Source organism: Eupeodes corollae, chromosome 3 (assembly GCF_945859685.1).
Source record: "Eupeodes corollae chromosome 3, idEupCoro1.1, whole genome shotgun sequence".
Lineage (NCBI taxonomy): Eukaryota > Metazoa > Arthropoda > Insecta > Diptera > Syrphidae > Eupeodes > Eupeodes corollae.
Window position 1 is genome coordinate 104,042,299 of NC_079149.1, and position 24,082 is coordinate 104,066,380.

A 24,082-nucleotide genomic window follows, 5' to 3' on the forward strand; every position below is an offset into this window, starting at 1 on the left:
GTTGTTATCTATTATGATTTTCTCAAACCAGCCATCATCATCATTGTGTCCTTATTTTGATTTTGATTTAGATGATTTTTCTTTATCTTTTTGAAGAGATTCTTTACTTTTTGACATCAAGATGTCAAAAGTCAAATGTCAAATTCTGTAGTGTACGAAAATAACGATGCAATGATGATGACGATGATGAGTTCAACCGGAATTAGTATTGTACTTGTGCAGATAAGACTATGATGAATGCTGAATAGTATTGTCTACAAAATGCCTATAACACACATAATCAAGTCATTTATGTATATTTATATTTGTAATTGTCGTAGGTACTTTTATTATACCTCGTGGGAACTGCAGTGCTATCAAAACTGTTAAGTTATTAATCTATAAAGGTCAGTAATAGACCGGATTGAATGTGCTATGTGAAGGGTGTTATTTTCAGAGATTGGATTTTGTATATTTTGTATGAACATTCACAGTGAACGCCTTAGAACAAGTGAGTTAACTGTCAATTTCAATGAATTTCGTGTGAAGAAGTAAAAATTCTAAACTGAAACCAAAAGTCAATTGACTTCTTTGACAGTTCAATCAGATTTTCCAAAAAGTTCAAAATCTTTTTAAAAATATATAAGTATTAGTTAAAGGAACAGAATTTTGTATTGGGTAATTTGTATGATAACGAAATAGTTAAAGCTAATTTGACAGATAGCTACAGTTAAATTAATGATGTAATCAGCTCCTACTGAAGTTAGCATTTAATCAAAAATTCTTTAAAAAGAAATGCGAAAGCATTTTTATGTGGAAATACAAATCTACTGTTGTTTCAAAATTTGTATAGCTGTCAAAATTGTTTGACGCAACAACAATTCTATGACTTTTAAACATATACACACAAAATGCAACTCAAAGTCAAATCTCATATACAAACGGTACACACCATAATGTACATATACATTTTCTCATCTCAAAGTCATTGTTCTTTCTATTAAAGGACATCTTTATTTAGTTGAGCTATATATACTATGAGTGTATAATTCTTCTTACCCCACCAACCTTAAACCTTCACCAATTGAATGTCCCCACTTATTTTAAAACACTTGACGCGCACGTGAATAATATGTAACAACAACAATTCACCTGCAGGTGCTGTGCATATAGTTGCCTCTAAGACGAGCCGAATCTTTCGTGTTGTCTTATCCTTTTGCTTCTATTGTGTGTTGCTATATTCTCTGTGTACACAGTTGCTTTTCTTTAACTTTTCTTTTCGCCTTCTTTATACTTATACAACAATGTCCAGTTATTTTGATGATATTGAATGCGAAGAAATGAATTTACAAAAAAAGAAAATAAAACAATTCAAAGGTGGACAAAACTATTTTTTTTCTTATACACGAGTATTGCTTTTCCAAAGCAAAATGGGGAAGTTTTTCTTTCTATTTTTATCATTTTCGTATAACTTAATAAAAAGAATAATAAAGTTTAAAACCAGGTCGCGTAAATTTGACCATACGTCAAAATGTATAAGGATTTTTGGTTTTATCAAAATTCTAAACAAACAAACCTTTTTTTAAATGTATGTGTCAAATATTAGAGGATGGAATGCATCCATTTTTTTCAAAACAATTGAGTTTAGTGGTTGAAAACAATAAACGTGCTGCTTCTTTAAGAGCCTTGCACATGAGAGCGAACAATGAATGAACGAATGGACGAACAAACGTGATTTTACACATTTCAAGAAGTCAATTTCAAACAAAAACACAATTAAATTATAAGAAACCAATTGACACTAATGTTAGGATGATAAAATTTGCATTTTGTTCGCTTAAACAAGACAATTTTGTAAAAACAATTTGGTAGCAACGAATTGCAGTGTGGTTGCTACGAACTGTCAAACTTTATTCGCGTTCCACATGCGATCCACACTGCAACGAATAAATTGTTCGCGCTCAACTTAACCTCAAAATTATACCACTCTTGTTTTGTTTGTTGAAAAGTGTAATTATAAATTGACAATTCGTCGCTATCTGCGAATAGAAATAAAGCTCATGTGAAAGTCAAAATATGCGAACATCCACAGTTCGCAGTTCGTAGCTCATGTGCAAGATACTTTATTGTTGCGACTCTGATGTCCTTTTTTATTGATTAAATAAACCGGAAGCTAGAAGTGGACTAATCTATGTATTACAATATGCTTAAAACGTTCAGAATGCATTTTTTAAGAAAACCTTGATAAAGGACTATTGACATGAAAGCTACCAACGACCAACGAATGAATAAATTAATGTTATGTTCGACAATTTATAAACCTAAATTCTGTTAAAATTTTAAACAAAGAGGAAGAAATATAGCTTCAGTTAATTTTAAGGTAATAAAATTCGCTTTTTCATTGCCATTATCGTTCGTCGTCGCGAATTGCAATCTGATTGTAACGAACTGTCAAATTCAATTCGCGTTCCACATACGATCCACACTTGTTTGCTATACATCTGTATTCTGTAGTGACGAATAAAAACAAGCCATGGGAGAAATGTCATGGTGGACGAATATTCGTTCATTCGTTGGTCGTTTCCATGTGAATTGTCCTTAAGAATGTAAACGAAAAGAATACAATCTTAAAAACACCGTTGCATGAAAGTAGAAATGTCAAAATCGATAGCTAACGACTCCCCAACATGCCCTTAATTTTCCTAGATATTCCGCCTCAAGTTAAAAATGAAAACTTTGAGTAAATTATTTTCTATTTCTTACACCACATTACACACTGAAGAGCTGCCTCTCTAGCACCATTCCAACGAGCGACTGCCCGCAACCGTTCACCGCCGCCACCGGTCTCATTGGCCTAACATTCATGTTATACCGATGGATTTTTATTTAGTCCTACTTCTTTCTTATGTGCCGATCGAAACTTTTGGCCCACATCATCGACCCTCTCCGGCTCTAGGGAGTGATTTTGAAAACAAGGTTTTTTTTTGTTGTTGGCTTGGGTCGTTTCTCGAGTGCATATTTTTTATTTTTCAAAATGAACAGCCATAACCCAGAAGCGCATTATGAATTCGATTTTGTTGTTAGGGCATGTTTCTCATATTTTGACGTTTTGTTGTTGCTTAGTTTTTTTTTTATTATATGTCGACAACAAAGAAGACGACGACGACTTTGACGGTGACGCCACTAGCCAAGTCTGATGATGGTTGAAAAAACTTTTAAGTGTATGTTGCATATTGATTTAAAGAAAAATATCCCACTGCATATGAACGTACATATAAGAGGAACTCAATCCATTAGTTAATCAAAAATACAGTAAATGAAAAAATTCAATTTTAACCTCTTGCAGGTATCAATTCGTGATTTGTTTGTCTTTTTTAATTTAAAGTTCTTAAATCAATTATAAAGTCTATTACATAAGTTCTCATTGATGGAAAATTATGTATAGTTAAAGTTAAAGTTACTTAATCTAACAAAACATTTGCATCAAGTCACTTTTATTGGGAACATAATTTCTCAAAATAACTTTAAGTTACTTAGTTTTGCTACCAGGAACTGTCAAAATTGGGATGCTAAAATGGTGTTTAGTTTCTATAGTACTATTGTCATTTTTTGACGTATAGAATTGCTTACGTCAAATGTGTAATCGTTGTGATTGCTTGTAAATACATTTGACGTTTTCGCATTTGCTGACAATTGTTTTTTTTTTTAATGCAGAATTCTATAAAGTTATCGAACATATGATAAACTGAGTTATCGATTAATCGAATGCTTGACAATTGCAATGCATGCAATTTCATAACAAAAAATAAAATGAAATTTTTCGCAAGAATGCAAATATGTCTTATGTCTCTTATTGACAGTTTTCCAGTGTGTTTCATAAATAATTCGGAGAGATCTAATGAAGCTCTCCTCTCAGCTTAAATAAAACGCTTTATAACGCCAGTTACAGCTATCATTGGTTTTCATCATTGAAAACAATCATTGGAATTTTCTTGGTAGGTCGTTTATGGCTATCATTAAAAGATTCTGTCATTGAAAAAAATTTGCTGATTGAAATCCACCGAAAAACTTTTACTGACAGAAATCTGTCATTGGAATTGTGTAAAATTGGAACACAAATCAGTGGAACGATTCATTTCACCTTTGAATATAAAAGTATCAGCTGTTCAGGAAATTAATTTTTTAGAGAAAAACAAATGCGCAATTACACTTTTTTTCCTTAAAAAAATTCTTTGGATGATTTCCGATCGATCAGTAAATAATTTTCATTAAAGGGAAACATAGTCAAATATCGTTTCAAAAATTTTCCCGGATCGATTTTAATGATTCATAACTGGACCCTATGTTAAGTGTACTAAGTAAATTGAAAATGACAATTCGATTAATAATGAAAGGGTGCGTTCACTAATTATGTATATTCAGAGTTGTTAGAAACCCGACATTTCGTCTGTTTCTGATTACATTCAATGAAAATGTTACGACTCAAGTAACATATGTCAATTTTTCTATAAAAAATATAAGATTGAGAACTGTTTGGACGCAAACAGTAAAGGTTGGTGATTATGAGATATTTTATTGCTATATTTCTTAATTTGGAAGGAATACTCGAAAACTATCTGTCAATTGTGTTCGTTCTAATATTTGTGGGTAATAAAATCAACACGAACTTAATAAAGTAATTTGAAAATATTTATTAATTGTGTGCCAAAAACACAAAACAAAAATACATTTAGAAAATTATTTAAAAAATTCAAATAAATGTTCTTTCACTTGAATTCCATATGCTAATAAATATTGTCGATAAAATAACTAAAATTTTCATTTAGCAGCCAAAAAAATTGTACTACCAGACCAGGAGTATGTTGTATAGCGTGTCAAGCTTTTTGTACTCGTATAGGGGAAATAATTCTTCTTCTTCAATCAACCATCATTCCTTTTGGATATGGAGCTTTTTAACCTATTATTTTGTATAAATACAGTAGACACCTTTGTGCATAAATTATATTATTCTATTCGTTTTGCCTATAAATAAATTGCCCTTTTGTAACAGGTAGCTTCTACTATAATATGTTGTAGCTACCTTTATCAAATGGCTTATTGGTGGTAGCGTGATGGCTTTGGATATAAATTTAACTCCTTTTCTTCTGCTAAGGTATTTCACGTATCATAATAAAAATCAACTGTTTAAAAAAGAACGATGTATGGAGGTTCTACACATAAATAATAGAGTTTAAATGAATACCTAAGTATTGTACTGAACTTTTTTCATTACTTGCATAAGTGTTTTTCAAATTGTTTATTTAAAGAAAGAAAAAGGCAGTTTATGTAATCATTTCTAAAATTAAGCTTTGAAGTACTAAACGGAAAAATAAAGCTAAATAACTCAACATTTAAACAGACAAAATGTTAAAGTGTAAACTTGCTATATTTCACAATTTTAGTCCCTAAAACAAGAGTTCTTTTTTCACACAAAGAAACAAAACTGCTACAGATCTATTTGGAGTCCGAAATACTCTTATATGGGATGTTTTTTTTAGACGTGTGATTTTCAAGATAAAATAAAACGTATCTAGTTTAATTTTATGTCCTAGAATTTCAGGCAAGTGGCTGCCAGGGATGGCTCGAATAAAACCCAGTCGCGACTAATAGCCTTTTCACACCAAACCCAAAACCGGGTTTTCGGCAAAAACTTATCGAAAACCCGAAAATCGTTCACACTGAACATTTACACGTTTTCATTTGACATTTAAATTTATTTAACACCGGCTGTCAAATTTTGTATTGATGAAAAAATTTGTGAGTAAAAAGTTTTGCTCTTCTCAAATTATTTTTAAAAATAAATAGAATTCTAACCAATTTAAATTGATCTTAATACATACAAAAAAAATGAGCAAATATGAAGATTTTGTTAAACTTTTTGCATTACCTCAAGCCTCTATCATAAAAAAAACGTCGTCTTCTTTTGCAAATCCTGGGACTTCGAAAGAAAAGAAGAGCTTAAATATTTTATGCTTTTACTTTTTACTTTTTGAAAACATAAAATGTAAGTAAACGCTGATGACTAAAGGATCTGGTGGTGCATACTTAATCATTTTTAACTTTAGCCTTATGTAGGTCCTTATGAAGTTGATTTTCAGGAAGACAAAGATCAATACGGGCTCGAAAGAACGAATGGGATCCCATCATTGAGTGGTTTAACAAACGCTTCGATACAAATATACAAAAAACTCCCAGTATCTAACCAACCGCCGTCTCGGAATTGTCTTTGCCGTCGACACCCTTAAGTCCATAATCCTTTTCTGTGCTATGATAGAATACTGAGCTTATGACTATTGCTTCTGTTGGCCAAATGTCCCTTCAGAATAGCCTTATATTGTGGCCGTCCGAGTGACTTATAGGCGTGTTTGAGAAGATTCTGAACGATTTCGTGTAGGTCCTTATGGCCTTTTGGTTTTTTCCTGTTGTGGTTTTATTTACTGGAACAACGATTCCCACATTGTGAAATGTTTTGGCGCAAATTTTCCTAGCCCATTGCGACATAGGCTCCACCAGAGCAATAATTCTTATTTGGTAAGGTAATTGTATAAATAATATTACTTACCACGACCAAATTTATTTCAAAATGAAATATTTGTTTTGACAGCAGCCATCAGCTGTTTTGTTTACATTTATTTGAGCGCTGAATTTTTCGAAAGGTTTGTTTGTTTAGTTCAATTTTGAATTGCAACTAGTTTTCGAGAAGTTTATATAAAACTTGTGGTTTACGAAAACTTGTCGTTTACCAAAAATGTATGGGAAAACTTGAGTTTACGATGTAGGTTTTCGACCAAAACCGATAATTGTGCGAAAACCATATTTTGGACTTGGTGTGGAAAGCCTATAATTTTCGACCACTTTTAACTCCTTTCCAGGATTTCAGGCAGAAGTAAGTCTATTTTATGCAATGAGCAGAAATCAAATTATAGCTGCCAAAAACACCAAATTTCCGGATTGAAAAACACACGTTAGCAAACAAACTATCTTCAAACTTTTGACATTCTTGACGATTTAAACCGTTCCTCTTGATTAGTATCCTTTCTGGCTATAAACGGTGCTGTAAAATTGAAAACCAAGCTTACTCCTGTAAATTAATTGGTTCTGTTTAAAATGTTCGATGGAACTTAAAAAATTGATCTTTTGAAGGCGATGTTTACAATAGGTGTAAAAATCAGAAAAGCAGGTGATTATAGCCCTCACGAAGAAAAGAGTCTTGAATTCTTGTTTTAGGACTTTAAATCCTAAAAGTAGTTTTATTTATAATTTAATTTAAAAAATTTATAATTTATTCATACATTTCATTTAGTTAAATTGTATTTAATTTATTTTTAATGTTACGTGTATGTTTTTCTTTTACAATTTTGAACTTTAAACCTTATCTTTCGGTTTATTTATCAACTTTATTAATTATAATAAATATTCGATGATGTTTCTTGTTTCGCTGTATTTCCGGTTGAAATCAATGGGTTAGGGCTTTTAGCTTGAGTGTTGCCAGCTCTGGTAACACAATAGGAGTCAAGTTGAAATTTATATGAATAACAAATAAATACAACATTTGCAGTAGAATCTATGCAGATAAAAAATTAAGTGAAAGTAGTGCCCAACGACTCAACTTTTGTTTAATATTTTTTGTTAAAACATGTTTTTATTTTTTGTATACTCCTACAAAATTATGGTGCAACTCCGTATGAACGTTTTCCAGGGGATAACAGATTACCTTTTGAATGCTACAAGAGTCTTACAGAAGAGGCTTTAATTATGATGACTTACTCTTTTAATCACTTATTTAACTTCAATAATTTACCACAAGGCTTCCGAAAGCTTGTTTCCATTACATAAAAAGGGTGACATAAATTTAGCCGAGAATTATAGAGGAATTTCCTTCCTGAACTGTTCTTTTCACAAGACCTACAACATGGGCTGAAAAGGAGAACCTGCTTAGTGATTTTCAGGCTGGATTTAGGCAAAATCATTCAACAATCGACCAGATTTTCACTCTAATGAATATTGCGCAATCGTTCGAGGACCAACATAAGGAACTGTATGCTTTTAACGTCAATTTTAAAGCAGCTTTTGATTCTATCGATATGAGGTCACTATTTTACAAATTGTCATTGATAGGAATGTCCACAAAGATTCTAAATATTGTAAAACTCTTCTACGCGGATACACAATCAGCAGTTTGAAATGAAAAGATACTTTTGGAATGGTTTCCAACAAACATGGGAGTAAAACAGGGGTGTGTTCTAAGTACTCTTTTGTTCATTCTATTTCTTGACACTCTGAATGATGTGCTTTGCAGTGGAATTTTGTGGGCTGGCAGGAGAATTAAAGTGCTCATGTATGCTGATAATATTGTTCTCTTATCGGACATGGCTCAAGGACTAAGTCGCATGATTTTGGACGTTGAAGAATACTGAGCAAAATGGAATCTCACGGTCCAAATAATGATATTTCGAAAGGCCGGTGTACGGTATACCCCAAAATGAAAACTGGACATTTTCTGGTAAAGATATTGAAATCGTCAAGAAGTACGAAGATCTTGGCATGAAAATATCATCAAATTTATCTCTGAAAAGTCATCTTTCCAACAAGCTTCAGTTAGCTAAAACAGCGCTGAACTCTACATGGAAATCCTGTATTTATTCGAGTACACTTAGTTTAAGTACAAAGTATAAACATTTTCATGCGACTTCTAAATCAGTCATGTTTTACGCTGCTCAGGTTTGAGGTTACGAACAAAGTGAAGATGTTGAAAAATTACTTAGATTTTTTTCTCAAGAGATTGTTCAAACTCCCTTCGAACTGTCCAAACTATAAGCTTTTATAAGAAACGGGATTGTCGCCATTATTTACTGCAAACTTGAAGCTTCACTTTGATTATATAATGAAAGCAATGTCGCAGCCATCTAACCGTCTGACTAGGCTTGTTGTAACGGTTGCTATCTCTTCCAAATATTTGTTTTACAAAAAGTGGCAACTTTTGGCAAGAAGACACAACCTGAATCTAAATGTTACGTTTGCTAATATGAATGCTTTGAAGAGAGCATTTGTATGTTTTCATAAGAAGACTGGATGAGAAACTGAGAGAGAAGTTTAATGGCTGAAACACAAACACGCTTCAACTTCGGCTTCGCCTGACGTTAACGAGTTCAGCCATAGGATTTCAATGCATGCTATCACAATGGAGCTTCGACCACACGTTTCGTTTGAAAATCGTAAGGAAAAGAACGTAATGTGACTCCAAACGGAAGCTCTAGTTCAATTATCTGAAAATTTGCTTTTTCTGACAGCTCAACAACTTTAAGAATTTTCAACTTACAAAATATTTGTTCTTTGGAGGGATGAAATAATAGAAATGTCGTTCAAAGCAACCTAAAGCAGGTAACGCAGACGAAGCCGAAGCTGAAGCGTGTTTGCGATTGAGCCATAAAAAGCAAACGCAGTCATCTCTTTATAGACGATATTACTGAACACTTAATTACGACTTAAATGAATCCAATTATTTTCGAGATGAAAGTAGTACTTTCAACATATCAACCATTTTTAGAGCAAGAGGAGAACTGATTAACTTGAATTTCAAACGACACAGGGATGATCTTCCTTTATTTGGCACTTTATGAAACCTTGGATCCCGAGAGGATGTATTCCATTTTATAGCAATAGCAATATATATAGCATTGCCCGGTTCCCAGTGAGATAAGAAGGGTTTTTTTCGACAGCTCAAAATAACATTAGAGAGAACAACAAATATTTTAAATAGATGTGAGGAATGGAAGCCGCTTGATGCATTTTGTAAGGAAGCTGCTAAAAGTTTACCAAAAACAAAAAATACCCAACCGATGTACTAAAAAATTATTTAAAAATAAAAATTGTTTCTTAAAAAAAAACCTATCATTATAAATTGTTTTAGAAAATATTATTTTACTTGCCATCTGAGGCCATACCATAAAAGGATTGTGGGCTAAATAACTAATGTTAAATATGTAATCAAAATTACTTTAAAAGAAATAAATCAATCTAAAATCTATCTAAACTGAAGTATGACAACTTGCAGAATATAACCTAAAGTATATGTTGGCAGGTCTTAAAAAAAAGAATAAAGATCAGGAAATTCAATTCTTTTTTTGCATATTAGTTTTCAACACTGTTTAGTAGAAAATCGATGTTTTAGTTCCCTGTGCGTCATTGTAATCTTTCTTTTATAATAATTTGTAAAACTAAATAAACAAATAGTTTTGTTTTTTTAAGCTGACTCAACAAAGTTGTTTAATTATACGGAAGTAGACATGAGCTGTAATGTTCGACAGTTATTTTGCAAAAAGTTAGTGTCAGCAAAATTTAGCTTAAAAATCTACGAACAAACCCCTTTTCTTCAGTTCTTATTCTTCATTTTCAAAACACAAAAAAAGACTTTAGTTGTGGTCTCCATTTTTTTTATAATTTTATTTCATTGAACCAATCGTTAATTTTTGGTAATTTCACACTATACTTTATTTGAAATGTCAAAAAACACGGATAATATTTGACAGCTAGAGTGTTAAGTTTCGTTATGCATTGTTTACATCAAAATATCTTTTTTTTTAAACCATTCATTGTCTGTTTTTATTTCCCCAGAATTAAATTTCAAGACTTATTTCCCTTTTTTTAATACTTGTTATCTAAATCACTATTAGATCGTTTTTATCTTTTGTTTCATTGGTTTGTAATAATCTTTCAGGTCAAACACCACCACCGTTTTTAAATCTTTCTGATAAAATACGGTTTTCCTCTGTTTTGTTACCATCACCTTTTTTGTTTTTTACATGATTTAAGATTTTTAGCTAGTCGCAGTACAATGAACTTATGCCCAATGGCTTAAAAAAGTAATAAAAAGAATATTTAAAGAGTTTTGTTATCTATTTATAAAACAAAAGCAAACATACCTACATTTAAAGGCGGTATGCTTCGGTGGTTGAAGTTTTTTTTAAAGATAAATTTAATGAAGCGAAAATTATTATTTACTTATAAATATTTGAAATTAATTAAGAAACTAAAAACTACAGCCACAAAACAAAAGTATATGTTTTATATTTTGTTAATGGATTGACCACTCACAACATTGCATGTCATCGCATCGTGTGGATGGTAGGTTGCATGCAACTTTTAAAATCTTATTTGAAACAAGAAATAAACGAAATTAATTTTTGTATTGTGATCAAATTATGATCAAAATTGAATTTTAATATTCTTTTCACTCACTATCAATTTAAACATAATCATATTCTATATATCGAATTTAAATTAGTCTATGTACATATTTTGAAATTCCATCACTGAACTTTACCTCTTTTCTTCTTTTCTATCAATTTTTATTTAAAGAAATTTATTCAGATTTTGTGTTTCGTATCGTATAAAAAAAGGGTGACCAACGTTGTTCTCATGTCATTTACTTCAAATATGTGCAGGAAAAATAAATTGAGATTGGTACCCAACCTAGATTGGGCAAAAGAACACCGATAAAGATAAGTGTTTTTCCATTGAGGGATATAATTTTGAATAGCAAGACATTCGGGCATTTACTGTCATCTTTTGACAGTTGGCAAGTGTACAAACTACGTCATTTCTAAAGAAAGAACGATACAGGCTTTAACAATTGGCAACCAAGATCTTGTGATTTAACACCTTTTTCTTTGATGTCACGTGCTTCACGTTTAATTCACAAAATTATCTAAGATATAAAGTCTTAATTTGCGAATTTTCCATTGTTATTGACTTAAGTTACTCGTAAGTATACACAGTTGAAGATTTTCCAATAATGACCGAAGTTTCAAAAGTCTTTCAATATCATCCAATTGGGTGACACTTTACAATTTTCTATCAATTAAAAACTTTTCGGTAATACGGATGCTATCAAAAGACTTTTAACAGTTCGGCCAAATATTAGACAATTTTTTTGGTACAAAATCGACTGACAATTGCGTACATATTTTGTCTTCTAATGAAAAAATATTAGTTTCTGTTGACAGAAGACTTTAGGAAACAAACAATTGGTAGATAATTTTTTTGCCAGATAAAAGATTACATTACATTTATTGCCGGCCATCTTAATGGCGTCGCCAACGTCTTGCCAAACTTTATTCTTAAATAATTTATGCTCCGCACAACCTGCATCCCACAAACATCGCCCGGTCTCGATCTCCTAGATAAATTGTAACATGTTGTTCTTGGTTTTTTGTATGACTTCTTTCAAAATCCTTTTGTAAACTGTTGTTGTTGTTTCCTGCTAATTAAAATGTGTATGATGTTGTTAGCAAGAACATCATCCAATTTCCAATTAGTTTGTAAATACCAAAAAAATTGATTTTTAGACTAGTTCAAACCAGTTTTTGATAGAATATTGGCCGACGATTAGCTCCCATTTTTCTGTCGCTTTTGACAAATAAAATTAGGTGTTTTTTACATGGTTGATAGAAATTTGCTAAAAATGTTTTGCAAAAAATCTGCATATATTAGGATATATGTATTCCAATCGTGAATACTTAGCTTGATGAAAGTGAATGACATTTGGTTAAAAAGGTTTTTTTTTCAGCAAGACCGTTCCCATTTTGACAAAAACAATCAGTGTCAAGAAATGGTGATCATTCAACGATGATATTTTTAACATTTTGAAATGTATCCAAATTGAAACAAAGTTCTCAAATTACTAAAGGCGCAACTATAATAGACTTAACCGAGCTTAAGCCAGCTTAAGGGAACGAACCAATACGCAGCCTTATTTATGTCACTAACCATAATAGACGTTATGCTCAGTTTCGTTGGCTCGAGCTTAAGCAAATGTCAAATTTGAAACGCATTTCAACCCAACATTTTCTTAAGTTACTTGAAATCATTATGGTTACTTTTTGTTTTAACGATAACTTCTGATAACTCTTCGTTCGGTTTTGACATTAGCTTACTTTTGGTTAAGTCTATTATAGTTGGGTTTTAATAGATAAAATAAGTCAATGGAGAGTTTACACTGCTCATCAGTTGATTAATTCAATTTATTTATGATTTATATCTTTTAAAAAGAAGATTATGTTCCAATAAAAAAAGCTTCCCCGTTATGAAAACTAAAACTAGTGAATTTCATTTGTGATTTGCATAATCTGTACATTATGAGAGGAGTTGTGATAATTTTTTTTAAATTCTTCTTTTAAATTCTTCTACTCAAATTTAGAAAACTTCCCTATCTCTTAAACTATCAACTAAAAGTAAAATTACGTCTCAAAAGAATCTAAATGTAAACACGGCTTAACAAACACACAAAATAAAATATGGTTGCTGTCACTTAATTGTTTCTTTCATATACAATATGAGGTTTTCCATGGGTCAATTTAGATTTCCGTTAAAAATAGATTTTTGTTTGTAGTCCATGGAACATGATTGGAATTTGTTTGTCATTTTACTAGTTTAACTTCGTGTAGGTGTAAACGAGTTTAATAGAGCTGTTAAATTTCCAGGAAAACCTTTTTTTTAATAATTGTATTAGTATTAGAGCCAAGAGGGTTAAATTTGCGAAAAATTCAGATCTGCAGATTTGATCTTCAACCAAAAATAAATAAATGTATTTTGCCCCACGCAATGCAAAAACAGGGGAAATTTTTTGTTTTGACAGATTGAGATCAAAAATAAATTGATTTATTTTACCCATGGAAAACCCAATTAAATACAAAACTAAGCTCTGATTAGGATTTTCAACAGAAAGTTTCCCAAATAACCACAATTAAATGCATCTTCATCTATATACCGTTAGCTAAACACTCCAAAAAAGAACTTAAATGGTCACACTTACAACGACTTTTATCGTTTAAGTTCCCCTATATTGTAGTCGAGTCGTCTATATTATAGATTTTTTTATAGTAGATATTTTGAGTTGGCAGGCGGATGACGTATGACGTATAAGAGTGTTCATATGGATGTGTCTCTAATGTTGATTTTTATTAAGCGTTAAAACAGAGTGAAATGTTTCGTGATTCGTAATCCAGTGTGAACCTAATAAGGCATACAAAAATAAATATACCTACCTATGTATATACGTTATTATGTATGTGCGACGTAAGTCTACAATTCTACATTTAGCTACATGTGGTGTGGGTGGAAAAACTTGTGTCCTCTCCCGTTTCGTTGTTATAAATTATACTCTTGTATACAGACTCTTTCATCCCTCATCTGGAATTATGAATTACGACTTAGAGACTTCAACGACGACGCGACGGACGTCGAGAAACGGGGAGTTTTGATACACTGAGTTGCACGTTGAATTGTGAGTTTTCACATCATCATCTGTGTCTGTTGGATTGTTAGAGAGACATTCAGACATTAGACAGTGGACAGCTCTCAATCTGACGTGACCCAGTTTTGTTGTTAGTTGAATGTTTTCACACTAGTTGCATATTCCATTTATAAAATTTTTCTGTGTATTCGTTTTTTAAAGTAAAATATATTGTTGTTTATTTTCAGAGTGAAAGGATTCGTTTGAAATTCAAATCAAGTGTGCCGACAGCTCCGACCATCAGTAACAGTGTTTGAATTATAATTTTGATACCAGAGTTTCAGGACTACGACGACTCCAACGTACCAGCAGCACGACGACGACGACCACGACGACGAAGAGGACTCAACGACGACAACAACAATGATAGACGACGATAACAGCGATTTGTTGGCATCGGCTTCAGAAATCCAACGAAGTAAGTTAAATCTAATAATTTATACTTTTTTAAATATAAACATAGATATGTGCGTCTAGTGAGTGTGTTTGTGTTTTTGTTTGAATTTAATATTTTGTTTACCAAATTAAAATTTAATTGTATCGTGATTTTGAGAGTAAACAAACTGCGAGGCGAAATGTTTTGTTTGTTGTGTTTTGTTTATCTTTAAACTACTATAGACGAGCCCATTATATGAGCATACACAAAACTCAATCTATAGATAATTGGATTATTTTTGTTTTCTCTTAGAAGTGATGTCACTTAAATTATTTGCAGTGATATTTTGTTTGTATATTTAAATTTATGAAAAGTGATTTGAATTAAGTAAACATTGGTTTTATAAATGAATCGATAGAATATATTCGGTTTCGTTTGTTTGCTATAGTTAAAATCGTTACTTTGTAAAAATGACATTTAGCAGTCATCTGTTATTTATTTATTTCAAAGCAAAGTGACAGTAGCTGAGGGTAGGGTTACATTGATTTCTTTCAAAATAAATAATTTAGACAATGTTTTTATGCCTTGTCTTCGGTTCGTTCTTAAAGTACTGCCTTTCACATGTTACATTTGTAGATTCGTAAGGGATCCTATTACGAACGTACCTTTAGCAATTTATCTGATGTCATCATATTTCTCTTTTTAAATAATTGTAATGTAAAATTGAATAAAATTAAATAAAGTCAAAAATAAAAATTAAACTTGACGTTTTGTAGACTTCGTGAAAATGTAGACTATGATTCGTTGGTCGTTGATCTGGAAGTCATTCACTTGCGAATAGCCTTAAACGGTCAACATGATTGACCACATTTCTATAAAGTGGAAATAAGGCCATACAACTTCAAATGTTATAGATGACACTAATAACTCAAACAATTTAAATTAACGTTTTTTCGATAGTTCAGATATGTAGGCTCCCGAATTTTGTTCTATAGTTCTGACATTTCTTCATTAGAAAAAAAGGAATTTCAGTCAGCGGTCATGTTTTATTACACCAATAACCGTGTTTTTTCCCCCAATAATCATCAAAACATTTATTTATTTACGTCACAATAACAAATTGAAATCCCGCTTTAAGCTTAGATGTCATCCAAAAAATAGTTCTTCTATTTCACACCAGGTGACATTTTGTCTTGTGAAGTTTGATGTGTCGCCTCCAACTATTTCAATTAAAATAGTTTCCACATTACCATTTTAATTTAGCTGTTATGAAATATTTTTTAATTACATAGCTTAATATTTGTTTATTTTATATGTAATCGATAAAATAGTGGAAATGTTTAACAAAAAAAAACCTTTCGTGAAATTGATATAAATAAGTACAAACAAATTTAAATTTGACAAATACATGATTTTTCCCTAAAAATATCATTGTTGACCAAAATGATTAAAAGGACAGCTCCGCTCTAAACGTCAATTAATATATGTAATTGAAATATGATGATCCGATGTGTATCAGATCATTGTGGTAATAAAAAGCGGGTATTATTAAAATTCACCAAAAGTCAAAGTATCGAAGTTTTGACAAATAGTAGTTCGAGAAATTCACTCTTCCATAACGAGAGATGTTGTTTAACAAGTGATTACCTTGTGTTTGGTAATTTTTAAAATTCGCGGCCATATGAAATTCAAATGTCAAAAACTCGTCGCCATGTTTACCTCAAATGTCAAATTGGAAAATAAAAACTTACTTTTTTCAACTTATGGAAGTTAAAACAAATCGAAGTTGTACTGAAATCCAACAGTTTGTAACCACCAAACCTGATTTTTTACTTATTATTTCTATTGACGGTGTTCACATAAGACTTTTTGTAGCCTATCATTTGATGCCTAAAAGTGAATTTAACTTTAAAAAAAGGCACCAGTGGTAACTCTCTTTTACGAGTACTTCCCATAAAATACTATAACTTTTTGACATTAGAGTGTTGCCTTTAGTTATGAAATAAATCAAAAAAAATCCAAATCAAAAAGCCAAAAAAGTGTATAATTCTTTATGTATAGTAAAAACGCATTGAAATTTTGAAAGAAATCTCACTTAAGTAGGAAATTGCAATTAGTTGCATGCACCTTAAAATGCAACAAAACTTGAAAAAATTTAAACAAAACTCAAAAACAACATTTTTCATTGTGGCAACACAAATAGAAACAAAGATGCTATAGTAACGATGAAAATGTTCGTTTTTACTATAATCTTGACTTCTGCATTTTTCTCGAATTTCTATAATGCAGAAATAAATATCTTCTGCATATTCATCTTTTCTCTCTATCTCACCAACATTTATTTCATATGTAGCATTCATTTTTTTCAGAATTCCAATACAGGTACATGTAAATCAACCATAAAGAAAATGTCAAAAATTTAACTGTCAGACTTCAAATTGGTTGACATTTGTATCGTATTACAATTTTACACTACATATGTACAATAAAAAGCAATTATAAAAATAACTTAATTGTGGAAACAACAAAATCATGACCATGACGTTATAAAGTTTGTATATATAATTATAGCTTATTTTAACGTCATATAAACTCGGCATCAAAAAGTTTTTCCACCAGATTGACCAAACTGTTTTTCTTATTTCATTTTAACTGAAATGCCAATCCTACACTTCACCATAAACTAAACCGCCTCTCATTTACAACTTTTATTCACATCAACACTTCTCTATAATTCAATCCACCAACTTTTGCACATCAAGGTCCCGCATCATTTACATCTTCACACATATTATTTAAAAAGAATAAGATAACATTTTTGCCATATTTTTAAATGCAGATTAAAAAAAAAACTCAAGAATGGTCATTATTCGCTTACTGGTTTCATAAGTGACTAGAATATTGAATAACTTATATATTAGAAATATTAATATTCCGCCCCACAACATTCAATATACACGAATATATTATTCTAAACATGCGATAATCGCAATTTAGTATAATAAAATGAACAAAAATGACGTAATTCTATTCAGTGGGCTGTCAAAATTAAATCTAACATTAAGATTGTAATTAAAATGACTGACTGTAGTTTTAGTTTCTTGTCAAATATTCATATGCATGTGAATATTTAAACTCAGAAAAAAATTCTGACAGAAGAAATTAAATTTGTGTCAGTTAAAATTGACATCATCACCTAAGATGTAATCTTGTCACTTTTAACACTTACACATCATCATGACACTATCATTTCAAACTTTTCGTTTGAGCTTTAGACAGTGCAGGATTTGAGTATTTGAATGATAACGAACAAATAAGGGCCAGTAATTATGGAAACAATCGGTTTATTTATTAAGAAAATCAACTAAGATCGTCATACACAATATTTTATCAAATAAAATCCCATGAATAAACTTCCCGTTTTAGTTGTACAAAATACAAACGCAAATATTTTAAACCAACAATTCAAATAAAATTAATCCGTTTGAGTTTAAAAATGGGGTAAACATCCTAATCCCTTAATCCAAAATGATTTAACTTATTTGTTATATCCTGACAAGTACTGTAAAAGTGTGTACCTACCCTTGGGAAAGTTATGTTTCCTTACTCAAAGTGTATAGATACTATTTATAAGTTAAAAAATAAAAGGTCAACCATAGTCATCAATTCATCACAGATGACTTGGGTTAATATTGCGAAATATACTCTCCAGGGTATTCTTAGCCTCTTATTTGTAGAGATTGAGATTAAAACAAGTATTTATTTCACGACGCCTTTTGGGAGGTCATTATACTAAAGGTCAACCAGTTTAATTTAATGTTTAAATATAGAAATAGCTATAATAAGTTCTTAAATTTAATTTTATACAAATATTTTAACTATTGTTGTCTAACAGTTAGTTCTGTTTGATAACTCAAATAAATTGTTGTATTGAGACTTTTGGTAAAAAATAATAAATAGTTGTACATAAGCCAATGGTAGTGTAACTGGTAAAATGCACAGCACCATCTATAGCACTCTCATTTAATTTTAGTTCTTTGACATTGTGAAGGTTACGTTGATGATAGTACGCGTTCTAAAGAAACATGGTTGTGTCGCTTGTCGATGGTTAGGTGTCGCTTCGGCCGTTCATCTCCATTAAATATTTTATTTACAGAGGTTAAGGCATGTGTAAACTTGTCACACAATTTAAATTTCAATACTGTCAAATGTTTAAAAGTAAGAACTAATTGTTCAATTAAAAACATACTTAAATAGATTATTTCAATTCTAGGTTAGAAGTTCTGTTAAGATTGTAATATCTCGATATTATTAATATAAACTGGCCTAACAAAATGTACACGAACTTCAGAATCAATTATATCTGTTTGATTTAAATCGACATTAACGGGTTTGTACACAAGATTTTTTGGCAGAAATTGTTGGTCTGTCAAACTTTGAAGACTGGGGATGAATTTCTCTGAGAGAGATGAAAACTGTCAAAAAGGTATTGAACTGTTTCTAAGCAAACCGAACAGACTACTCTAACAATAGTCAATTTACGTACCACAATATGATATTTGACAGACGCAACAATGTCTGCACAATAAAATTTCTTGCACAAATTTGTCAGGAGGGGAAATTCTTTAACTATCTCATGAGTGCTATCCTCTGCCCAAAACTACCAAATTTGTGTATAGTGGGGAACAGCGTTTAGAAAACAATTTTTGACAGTTGACAGTTTTGGTCAAGGTTGGGAACAGATCTAATTTCATTTGCTCTATAAGTATTAGCTCTGTATTGTTACTTATTTTTGTAAATTGTTCCTATCAAAATATTGAAGTAAGACAACAATTTTTAAAAATAAACTTATAAAAGCGTACGGTGGTTCCGGTTCTGGCATATTAAATAGATACAATGGACTTTTATAAGGCAATCCAGAATGCTCGCTTCAGATCGCAAATATCGTAAGCTCAATCTCTACGCCCGAAAGATCTATTTTCTATTTTGTCGCACTTTGACAGCTGACAACTGTGTTGTGATTGCAATTTAGTTTGTTTTATTTTAGAATAGCAACAATGTCTTCTTTTCTGTTGTTACTTTGTAAAACAAATACAAGAAACAATTAAAAAAATGTAAATAAACCTAAGTTAACTTTATTCTCAAAGCCCGAGGTTTGAAGCTGCATTACGTTTTGCAAATTCTTAAGTCGTGCTTTATGACACATGATATCGTAAAGTCGGTAAGAAATCTGTCAAAAGAACGACTGATCTAACGAGTGGTTCTAGTTCAACCATAAACCTTGTAAAGCTTGTCAAACGATAAAGTAAAAACTGTCAAAGAGATAGGCGTTAATTAACATTGACATAGTAGATACGCACTGCTAGTAGCGAACTTCGCGTTGATGTCATCTATTCCTTAACGCTTCTAGATTGCCTTAGTTTTTTTGAAAAAGCTTGTTGATGCCTAAAAACAAGAGATGGCTTTTTTTTTTGGGATTTTTTATGAGAATATGAATCGACTAGCAGTCAATATCTAGTATGTCAATGGTAATTATATTAGAGTCATTTGAGTCTTAGCAGTTTCTAAAAAGTTCATACAATATTAAATTTGTCAACTTCGTGAGACGTTAATACAAAAACAATCAACTCACGTCCGAGTAAGCGAAATATAATTGTCTGAAAATAATAATAAACTTAATTTAAAATCTAAGTCCTTAGACCCTTAATACTTCAAAAAGAATATTTAATAATAAATTGAATTTTGAAATCACCCATCCGGAGCCTTTAGCCAATTCCTGATGATTACTCTTTTGATAAAAGTTTGTTAATCCGCTGCTGGAATTAAGAGTGCAGGCAATGCACAATTTAATTAAGAAAATGTTAAATCCAATGTCTTAGTCACACACTCTACTGAGCTAAGCTGAGAGCAAAACTATATCTTATAACAGACAAATTTGCAAATTTGAATTAAGTTTTGTCTACAGCCTTAAAGTAAGAAGAAAAAAAATAATACAATAGAAGCAAACCTTGGGATTTCAAGGGAACTGCTGGAGATGGTGGGTGTTCCTGAAGCGGAAACATGTTTACCTGATGTTGTCTTTTTCCTCAACAACAACTATTGACAAGATGTCGTGGTCGTCGTCGTCGTAAAACAGAATTCTATATTTCAACAATTCATTCATATTTATACGGCTGACTTAACCGTATATAGAAAACACAATTGGCAACACATTTCATTTAAATTCCCTCAAGTTTGTGTCACGTGCAAATGTAATAATCTTTTATATTTGTATACCTTACCTAGTTAACTTAACTTTTCCAGTTTATAATAATGACAACGACTAAAGCAATATGAACAATATAAAGTCCCTATATAATAACAAAAGTTCGTGTACCGGAAGACAATCTAGAGGACTGTAGAGTATTTTTAAGTTATGGTTTTTGTAATCGTTATTATTTTTTAACTTTAAAATGGCAGTTGGTCGAAAGCATGTTTAAGATTTTATTGCAAAATATCAAATGATACAAAAATAAAAAATGCATAATGAGGTCACGAAGAGGTACTTACTTAAATTATGTGTGCAATTTGTTGGAAAAAAAGAATAACTTACCACAATAATTACAACAACTTCTATAATTATAATATTTATTTATTATAATAGGTACTCGAATACAAGCATTTTTAATCCACCATGTAACCTTTTTTTTAGTTTAAACTTAATTATTGGAAAACAATTAATTGATGCAGTTTTGTAGTATTATGATGATATATTGATTAAAAAGTAAATTACCATATTGGCAATTCAATTTATTGTGTAAGCTTTTTAAACAGGTAATAATTAGTTTGTAGATTATACCTTACTAATTTTTTTAACAGATCAATAAAGTGGTTTGCTCTGGGTTTATAAAGGGTTTTTAAATAAGGACTTAACACCTTGCCTAATAGAAGAACCCACGTCGCGTTGCTTCAAATAATCCATCAACTTCAATTCTTGAATCAGCTTCATCTTGTACGGATGTTCACGCAAAACACGTTATATGTAATGTGCTTTCAGCGATTCCCTTTTTTGAGAACGCCGTGTAAATGGGATTGGGTCGTTTGTTACGGACGTCAAAAACGCAGCAATATTTTGACACTTCGACTAACCCGAAATCACATAGCGCAAATGTTAACTTAACTTTTGAAAATGTGAAATTTACTGAATAAATTGACAATGACAGTTTGATGATTAATTGAAAGTCTGCGTTCACAAATAAAACCGATAGGTATTGTCAATAAAAATAACAAAAGATATTGCAAATACAAAGATAAGCAATATTTAGACACTTCGACCAACCCGAAATCACATAGCGAAAATGTTAACTTAACTTTTGAAAATGTGAAGTTTACTGATTAAATTGACAATGACAGTTTGATGATTAATTGAAAGTCTGCGTTCACAAATAAAACCGATAGGTATTGTCAATAAAAATAACAAAAGATATTGCAAATACAAAGATAAGAGAAGCTATTAGCTTAGTGCACACTTTTATTAAATCTTGTATAGTTTCCATTAATTATCCAATGTCTTACAACCTTCTGAACTTTAAATTTTCTCTTATAATTGATTTATTCATTTACCATGAATTCTTGTAATACTTTGTGGATTTTTACTTCTCAGTTCTTTTTATTTGACATTAATGAATTTGATAGAACTTTGAAGTAAATAATTCTAGAACTTAAAATTCAAAGTAAAGGAACAAACCTACAATAATTCGAAATGTCATTTTTTATCATTGAAATACTCAATTGTCTCATTTGGCCAGTTTATATTTCTAAGGTTTCTGAGAAATTTCGCAAACGGATTGACAGAGCAGGAGAATGAAATATAAACACAATTCATTATTCATTGTCACCTAACAATCAAAATAGATTTGTATTTCTTTTGATTCTTTTTTAATTGTGCGATAAAGGATCCTTAAGGAATTAAAGAGTGAGACATTTTGTATTTGAAATTTTGTTTTTATTTCTAAAAATGTACGAAAACCTCAGTCATATCAGAAATATATACTGGCCAATTAATATTTAAGACAGACACTACTATAAGTATTTCACACTGTACTCTTTTTACGTGACTTATTCTGACATTTCATTTCTATCGCTTTCACTTCTTCTTAACCATAAGTGCGAGAGAGACGATACGTCAAATTTATTTAACTCAAAAAAGATTAAATCAATTAATTAAATTGTGTAATATGTATAAACTTTAGAAATTAAGTTTTTATAAGTTTGAAATGGGATAATTTTTATTTAAGTATTTTCGAGAACCGAAAAACACAGTTGTTAATAACTCTTAAGGTTGAAAATAACATTAAACTTGTACCAAGAAATGGCTGAATCACAAACACGATTCAGCTTCGGCTTCACCTGACGTTTACGAGTTCAGCCATAGGAGTTCAATCAATGCATGCTATCACAATGAAGCTTCGACCTTACGTTTCGTTTGACAATCGTAAGGAAAAGAACGTAATGTAAAGTAATGTGACTCCAAACGGAAGCTCTAGCTCAATTATCTGAACATTTGCTTTGTCTGACAGCTCAACAGCTGTAAAAAAATGTCAACAAACCAAATTTTTGCTCTTTGGAGGGATGAAATAATAGAAATGTCATTCAAAGCAACCTCGAAGCAGGCCCACCGTAACGCAGACGAAGCCGAACCTGAAGCGTGTTTGTGATTCAGCCATAAAGAGAATCAGACCTATTTATTTAAACAAAAACATTTAGTATGAATTAAGCAACTTAAACCTTGCTAACCCAAACACACTGATTTATTAACACCTCTTAGGTTTAAAAAAAAAGTTAAACAAACACACCCAAAAGCATTCAGTTTGAATTATATTTACGTTACACACAATTATTTTACCAAATATTTTTCAGATTTTCTTTTAAAAATAACCCAACTTTAGTAATCTATCATCTTCAATAAAGTAACAGCTATCATTTGATGTAAAATAGTAATGTTAACTATTTTTGAAAATCAGAAATTTACCGATAAGCTTTTCTTTGGGTTTGTTTGTATTTATAAAGTCTATTGTTACAAAGATATTCCTTTTCCGATAAAAGTACTATTACGTCGTAATCTTGAGTAGTAAAAAATATGAGGAACTAAAAATTGAGAAAGCAAGCATTCCTAATGTCATTGGTCGCATTCACAAAGCTAGTGGCTACTTAGTCAAAATACAACTAGCTTTGTGAATGCAAAACTACACTTCGAAACAACACTACAAAGCTAGTCATATTATTGACAAACGCAAATACATATGGGTGATTATACAAAAGTTGGGTAACTCGATGTCATCAACCAAAATATACAAAGTCTTATTATATTTTATTGCGATTACAATTTATATTAAAACAATGGAAAGACCTTTATT

General features: G+C 31.0%; 1 protein-coding gene across 1 annotated transcript in view; it reads left to right on the forward strand.

Moving 5' to 3' along the window:
- The window catches only part of LOC129950720 (tyrosine-protein phosphatase cdc-14), a 55,949-nt gene that overhangs the window by 21,397 nt on the left and 10,470 nt on the right, over window positions 1–24,082 (forward strand). The window contains exon 2 of the mRNA XM_056062642.1: window positions 14,500–14,729. Coding sequence (XP_055918617.1) covers window positions 14,675–14,729 — 55 coding nt within the window. The 5' untranslated portion in view covers window positions 14,500–14,674. The remainder of the gene's footprint in view (window positions 1–14,499; window positions 14,730–24,082) is intronic.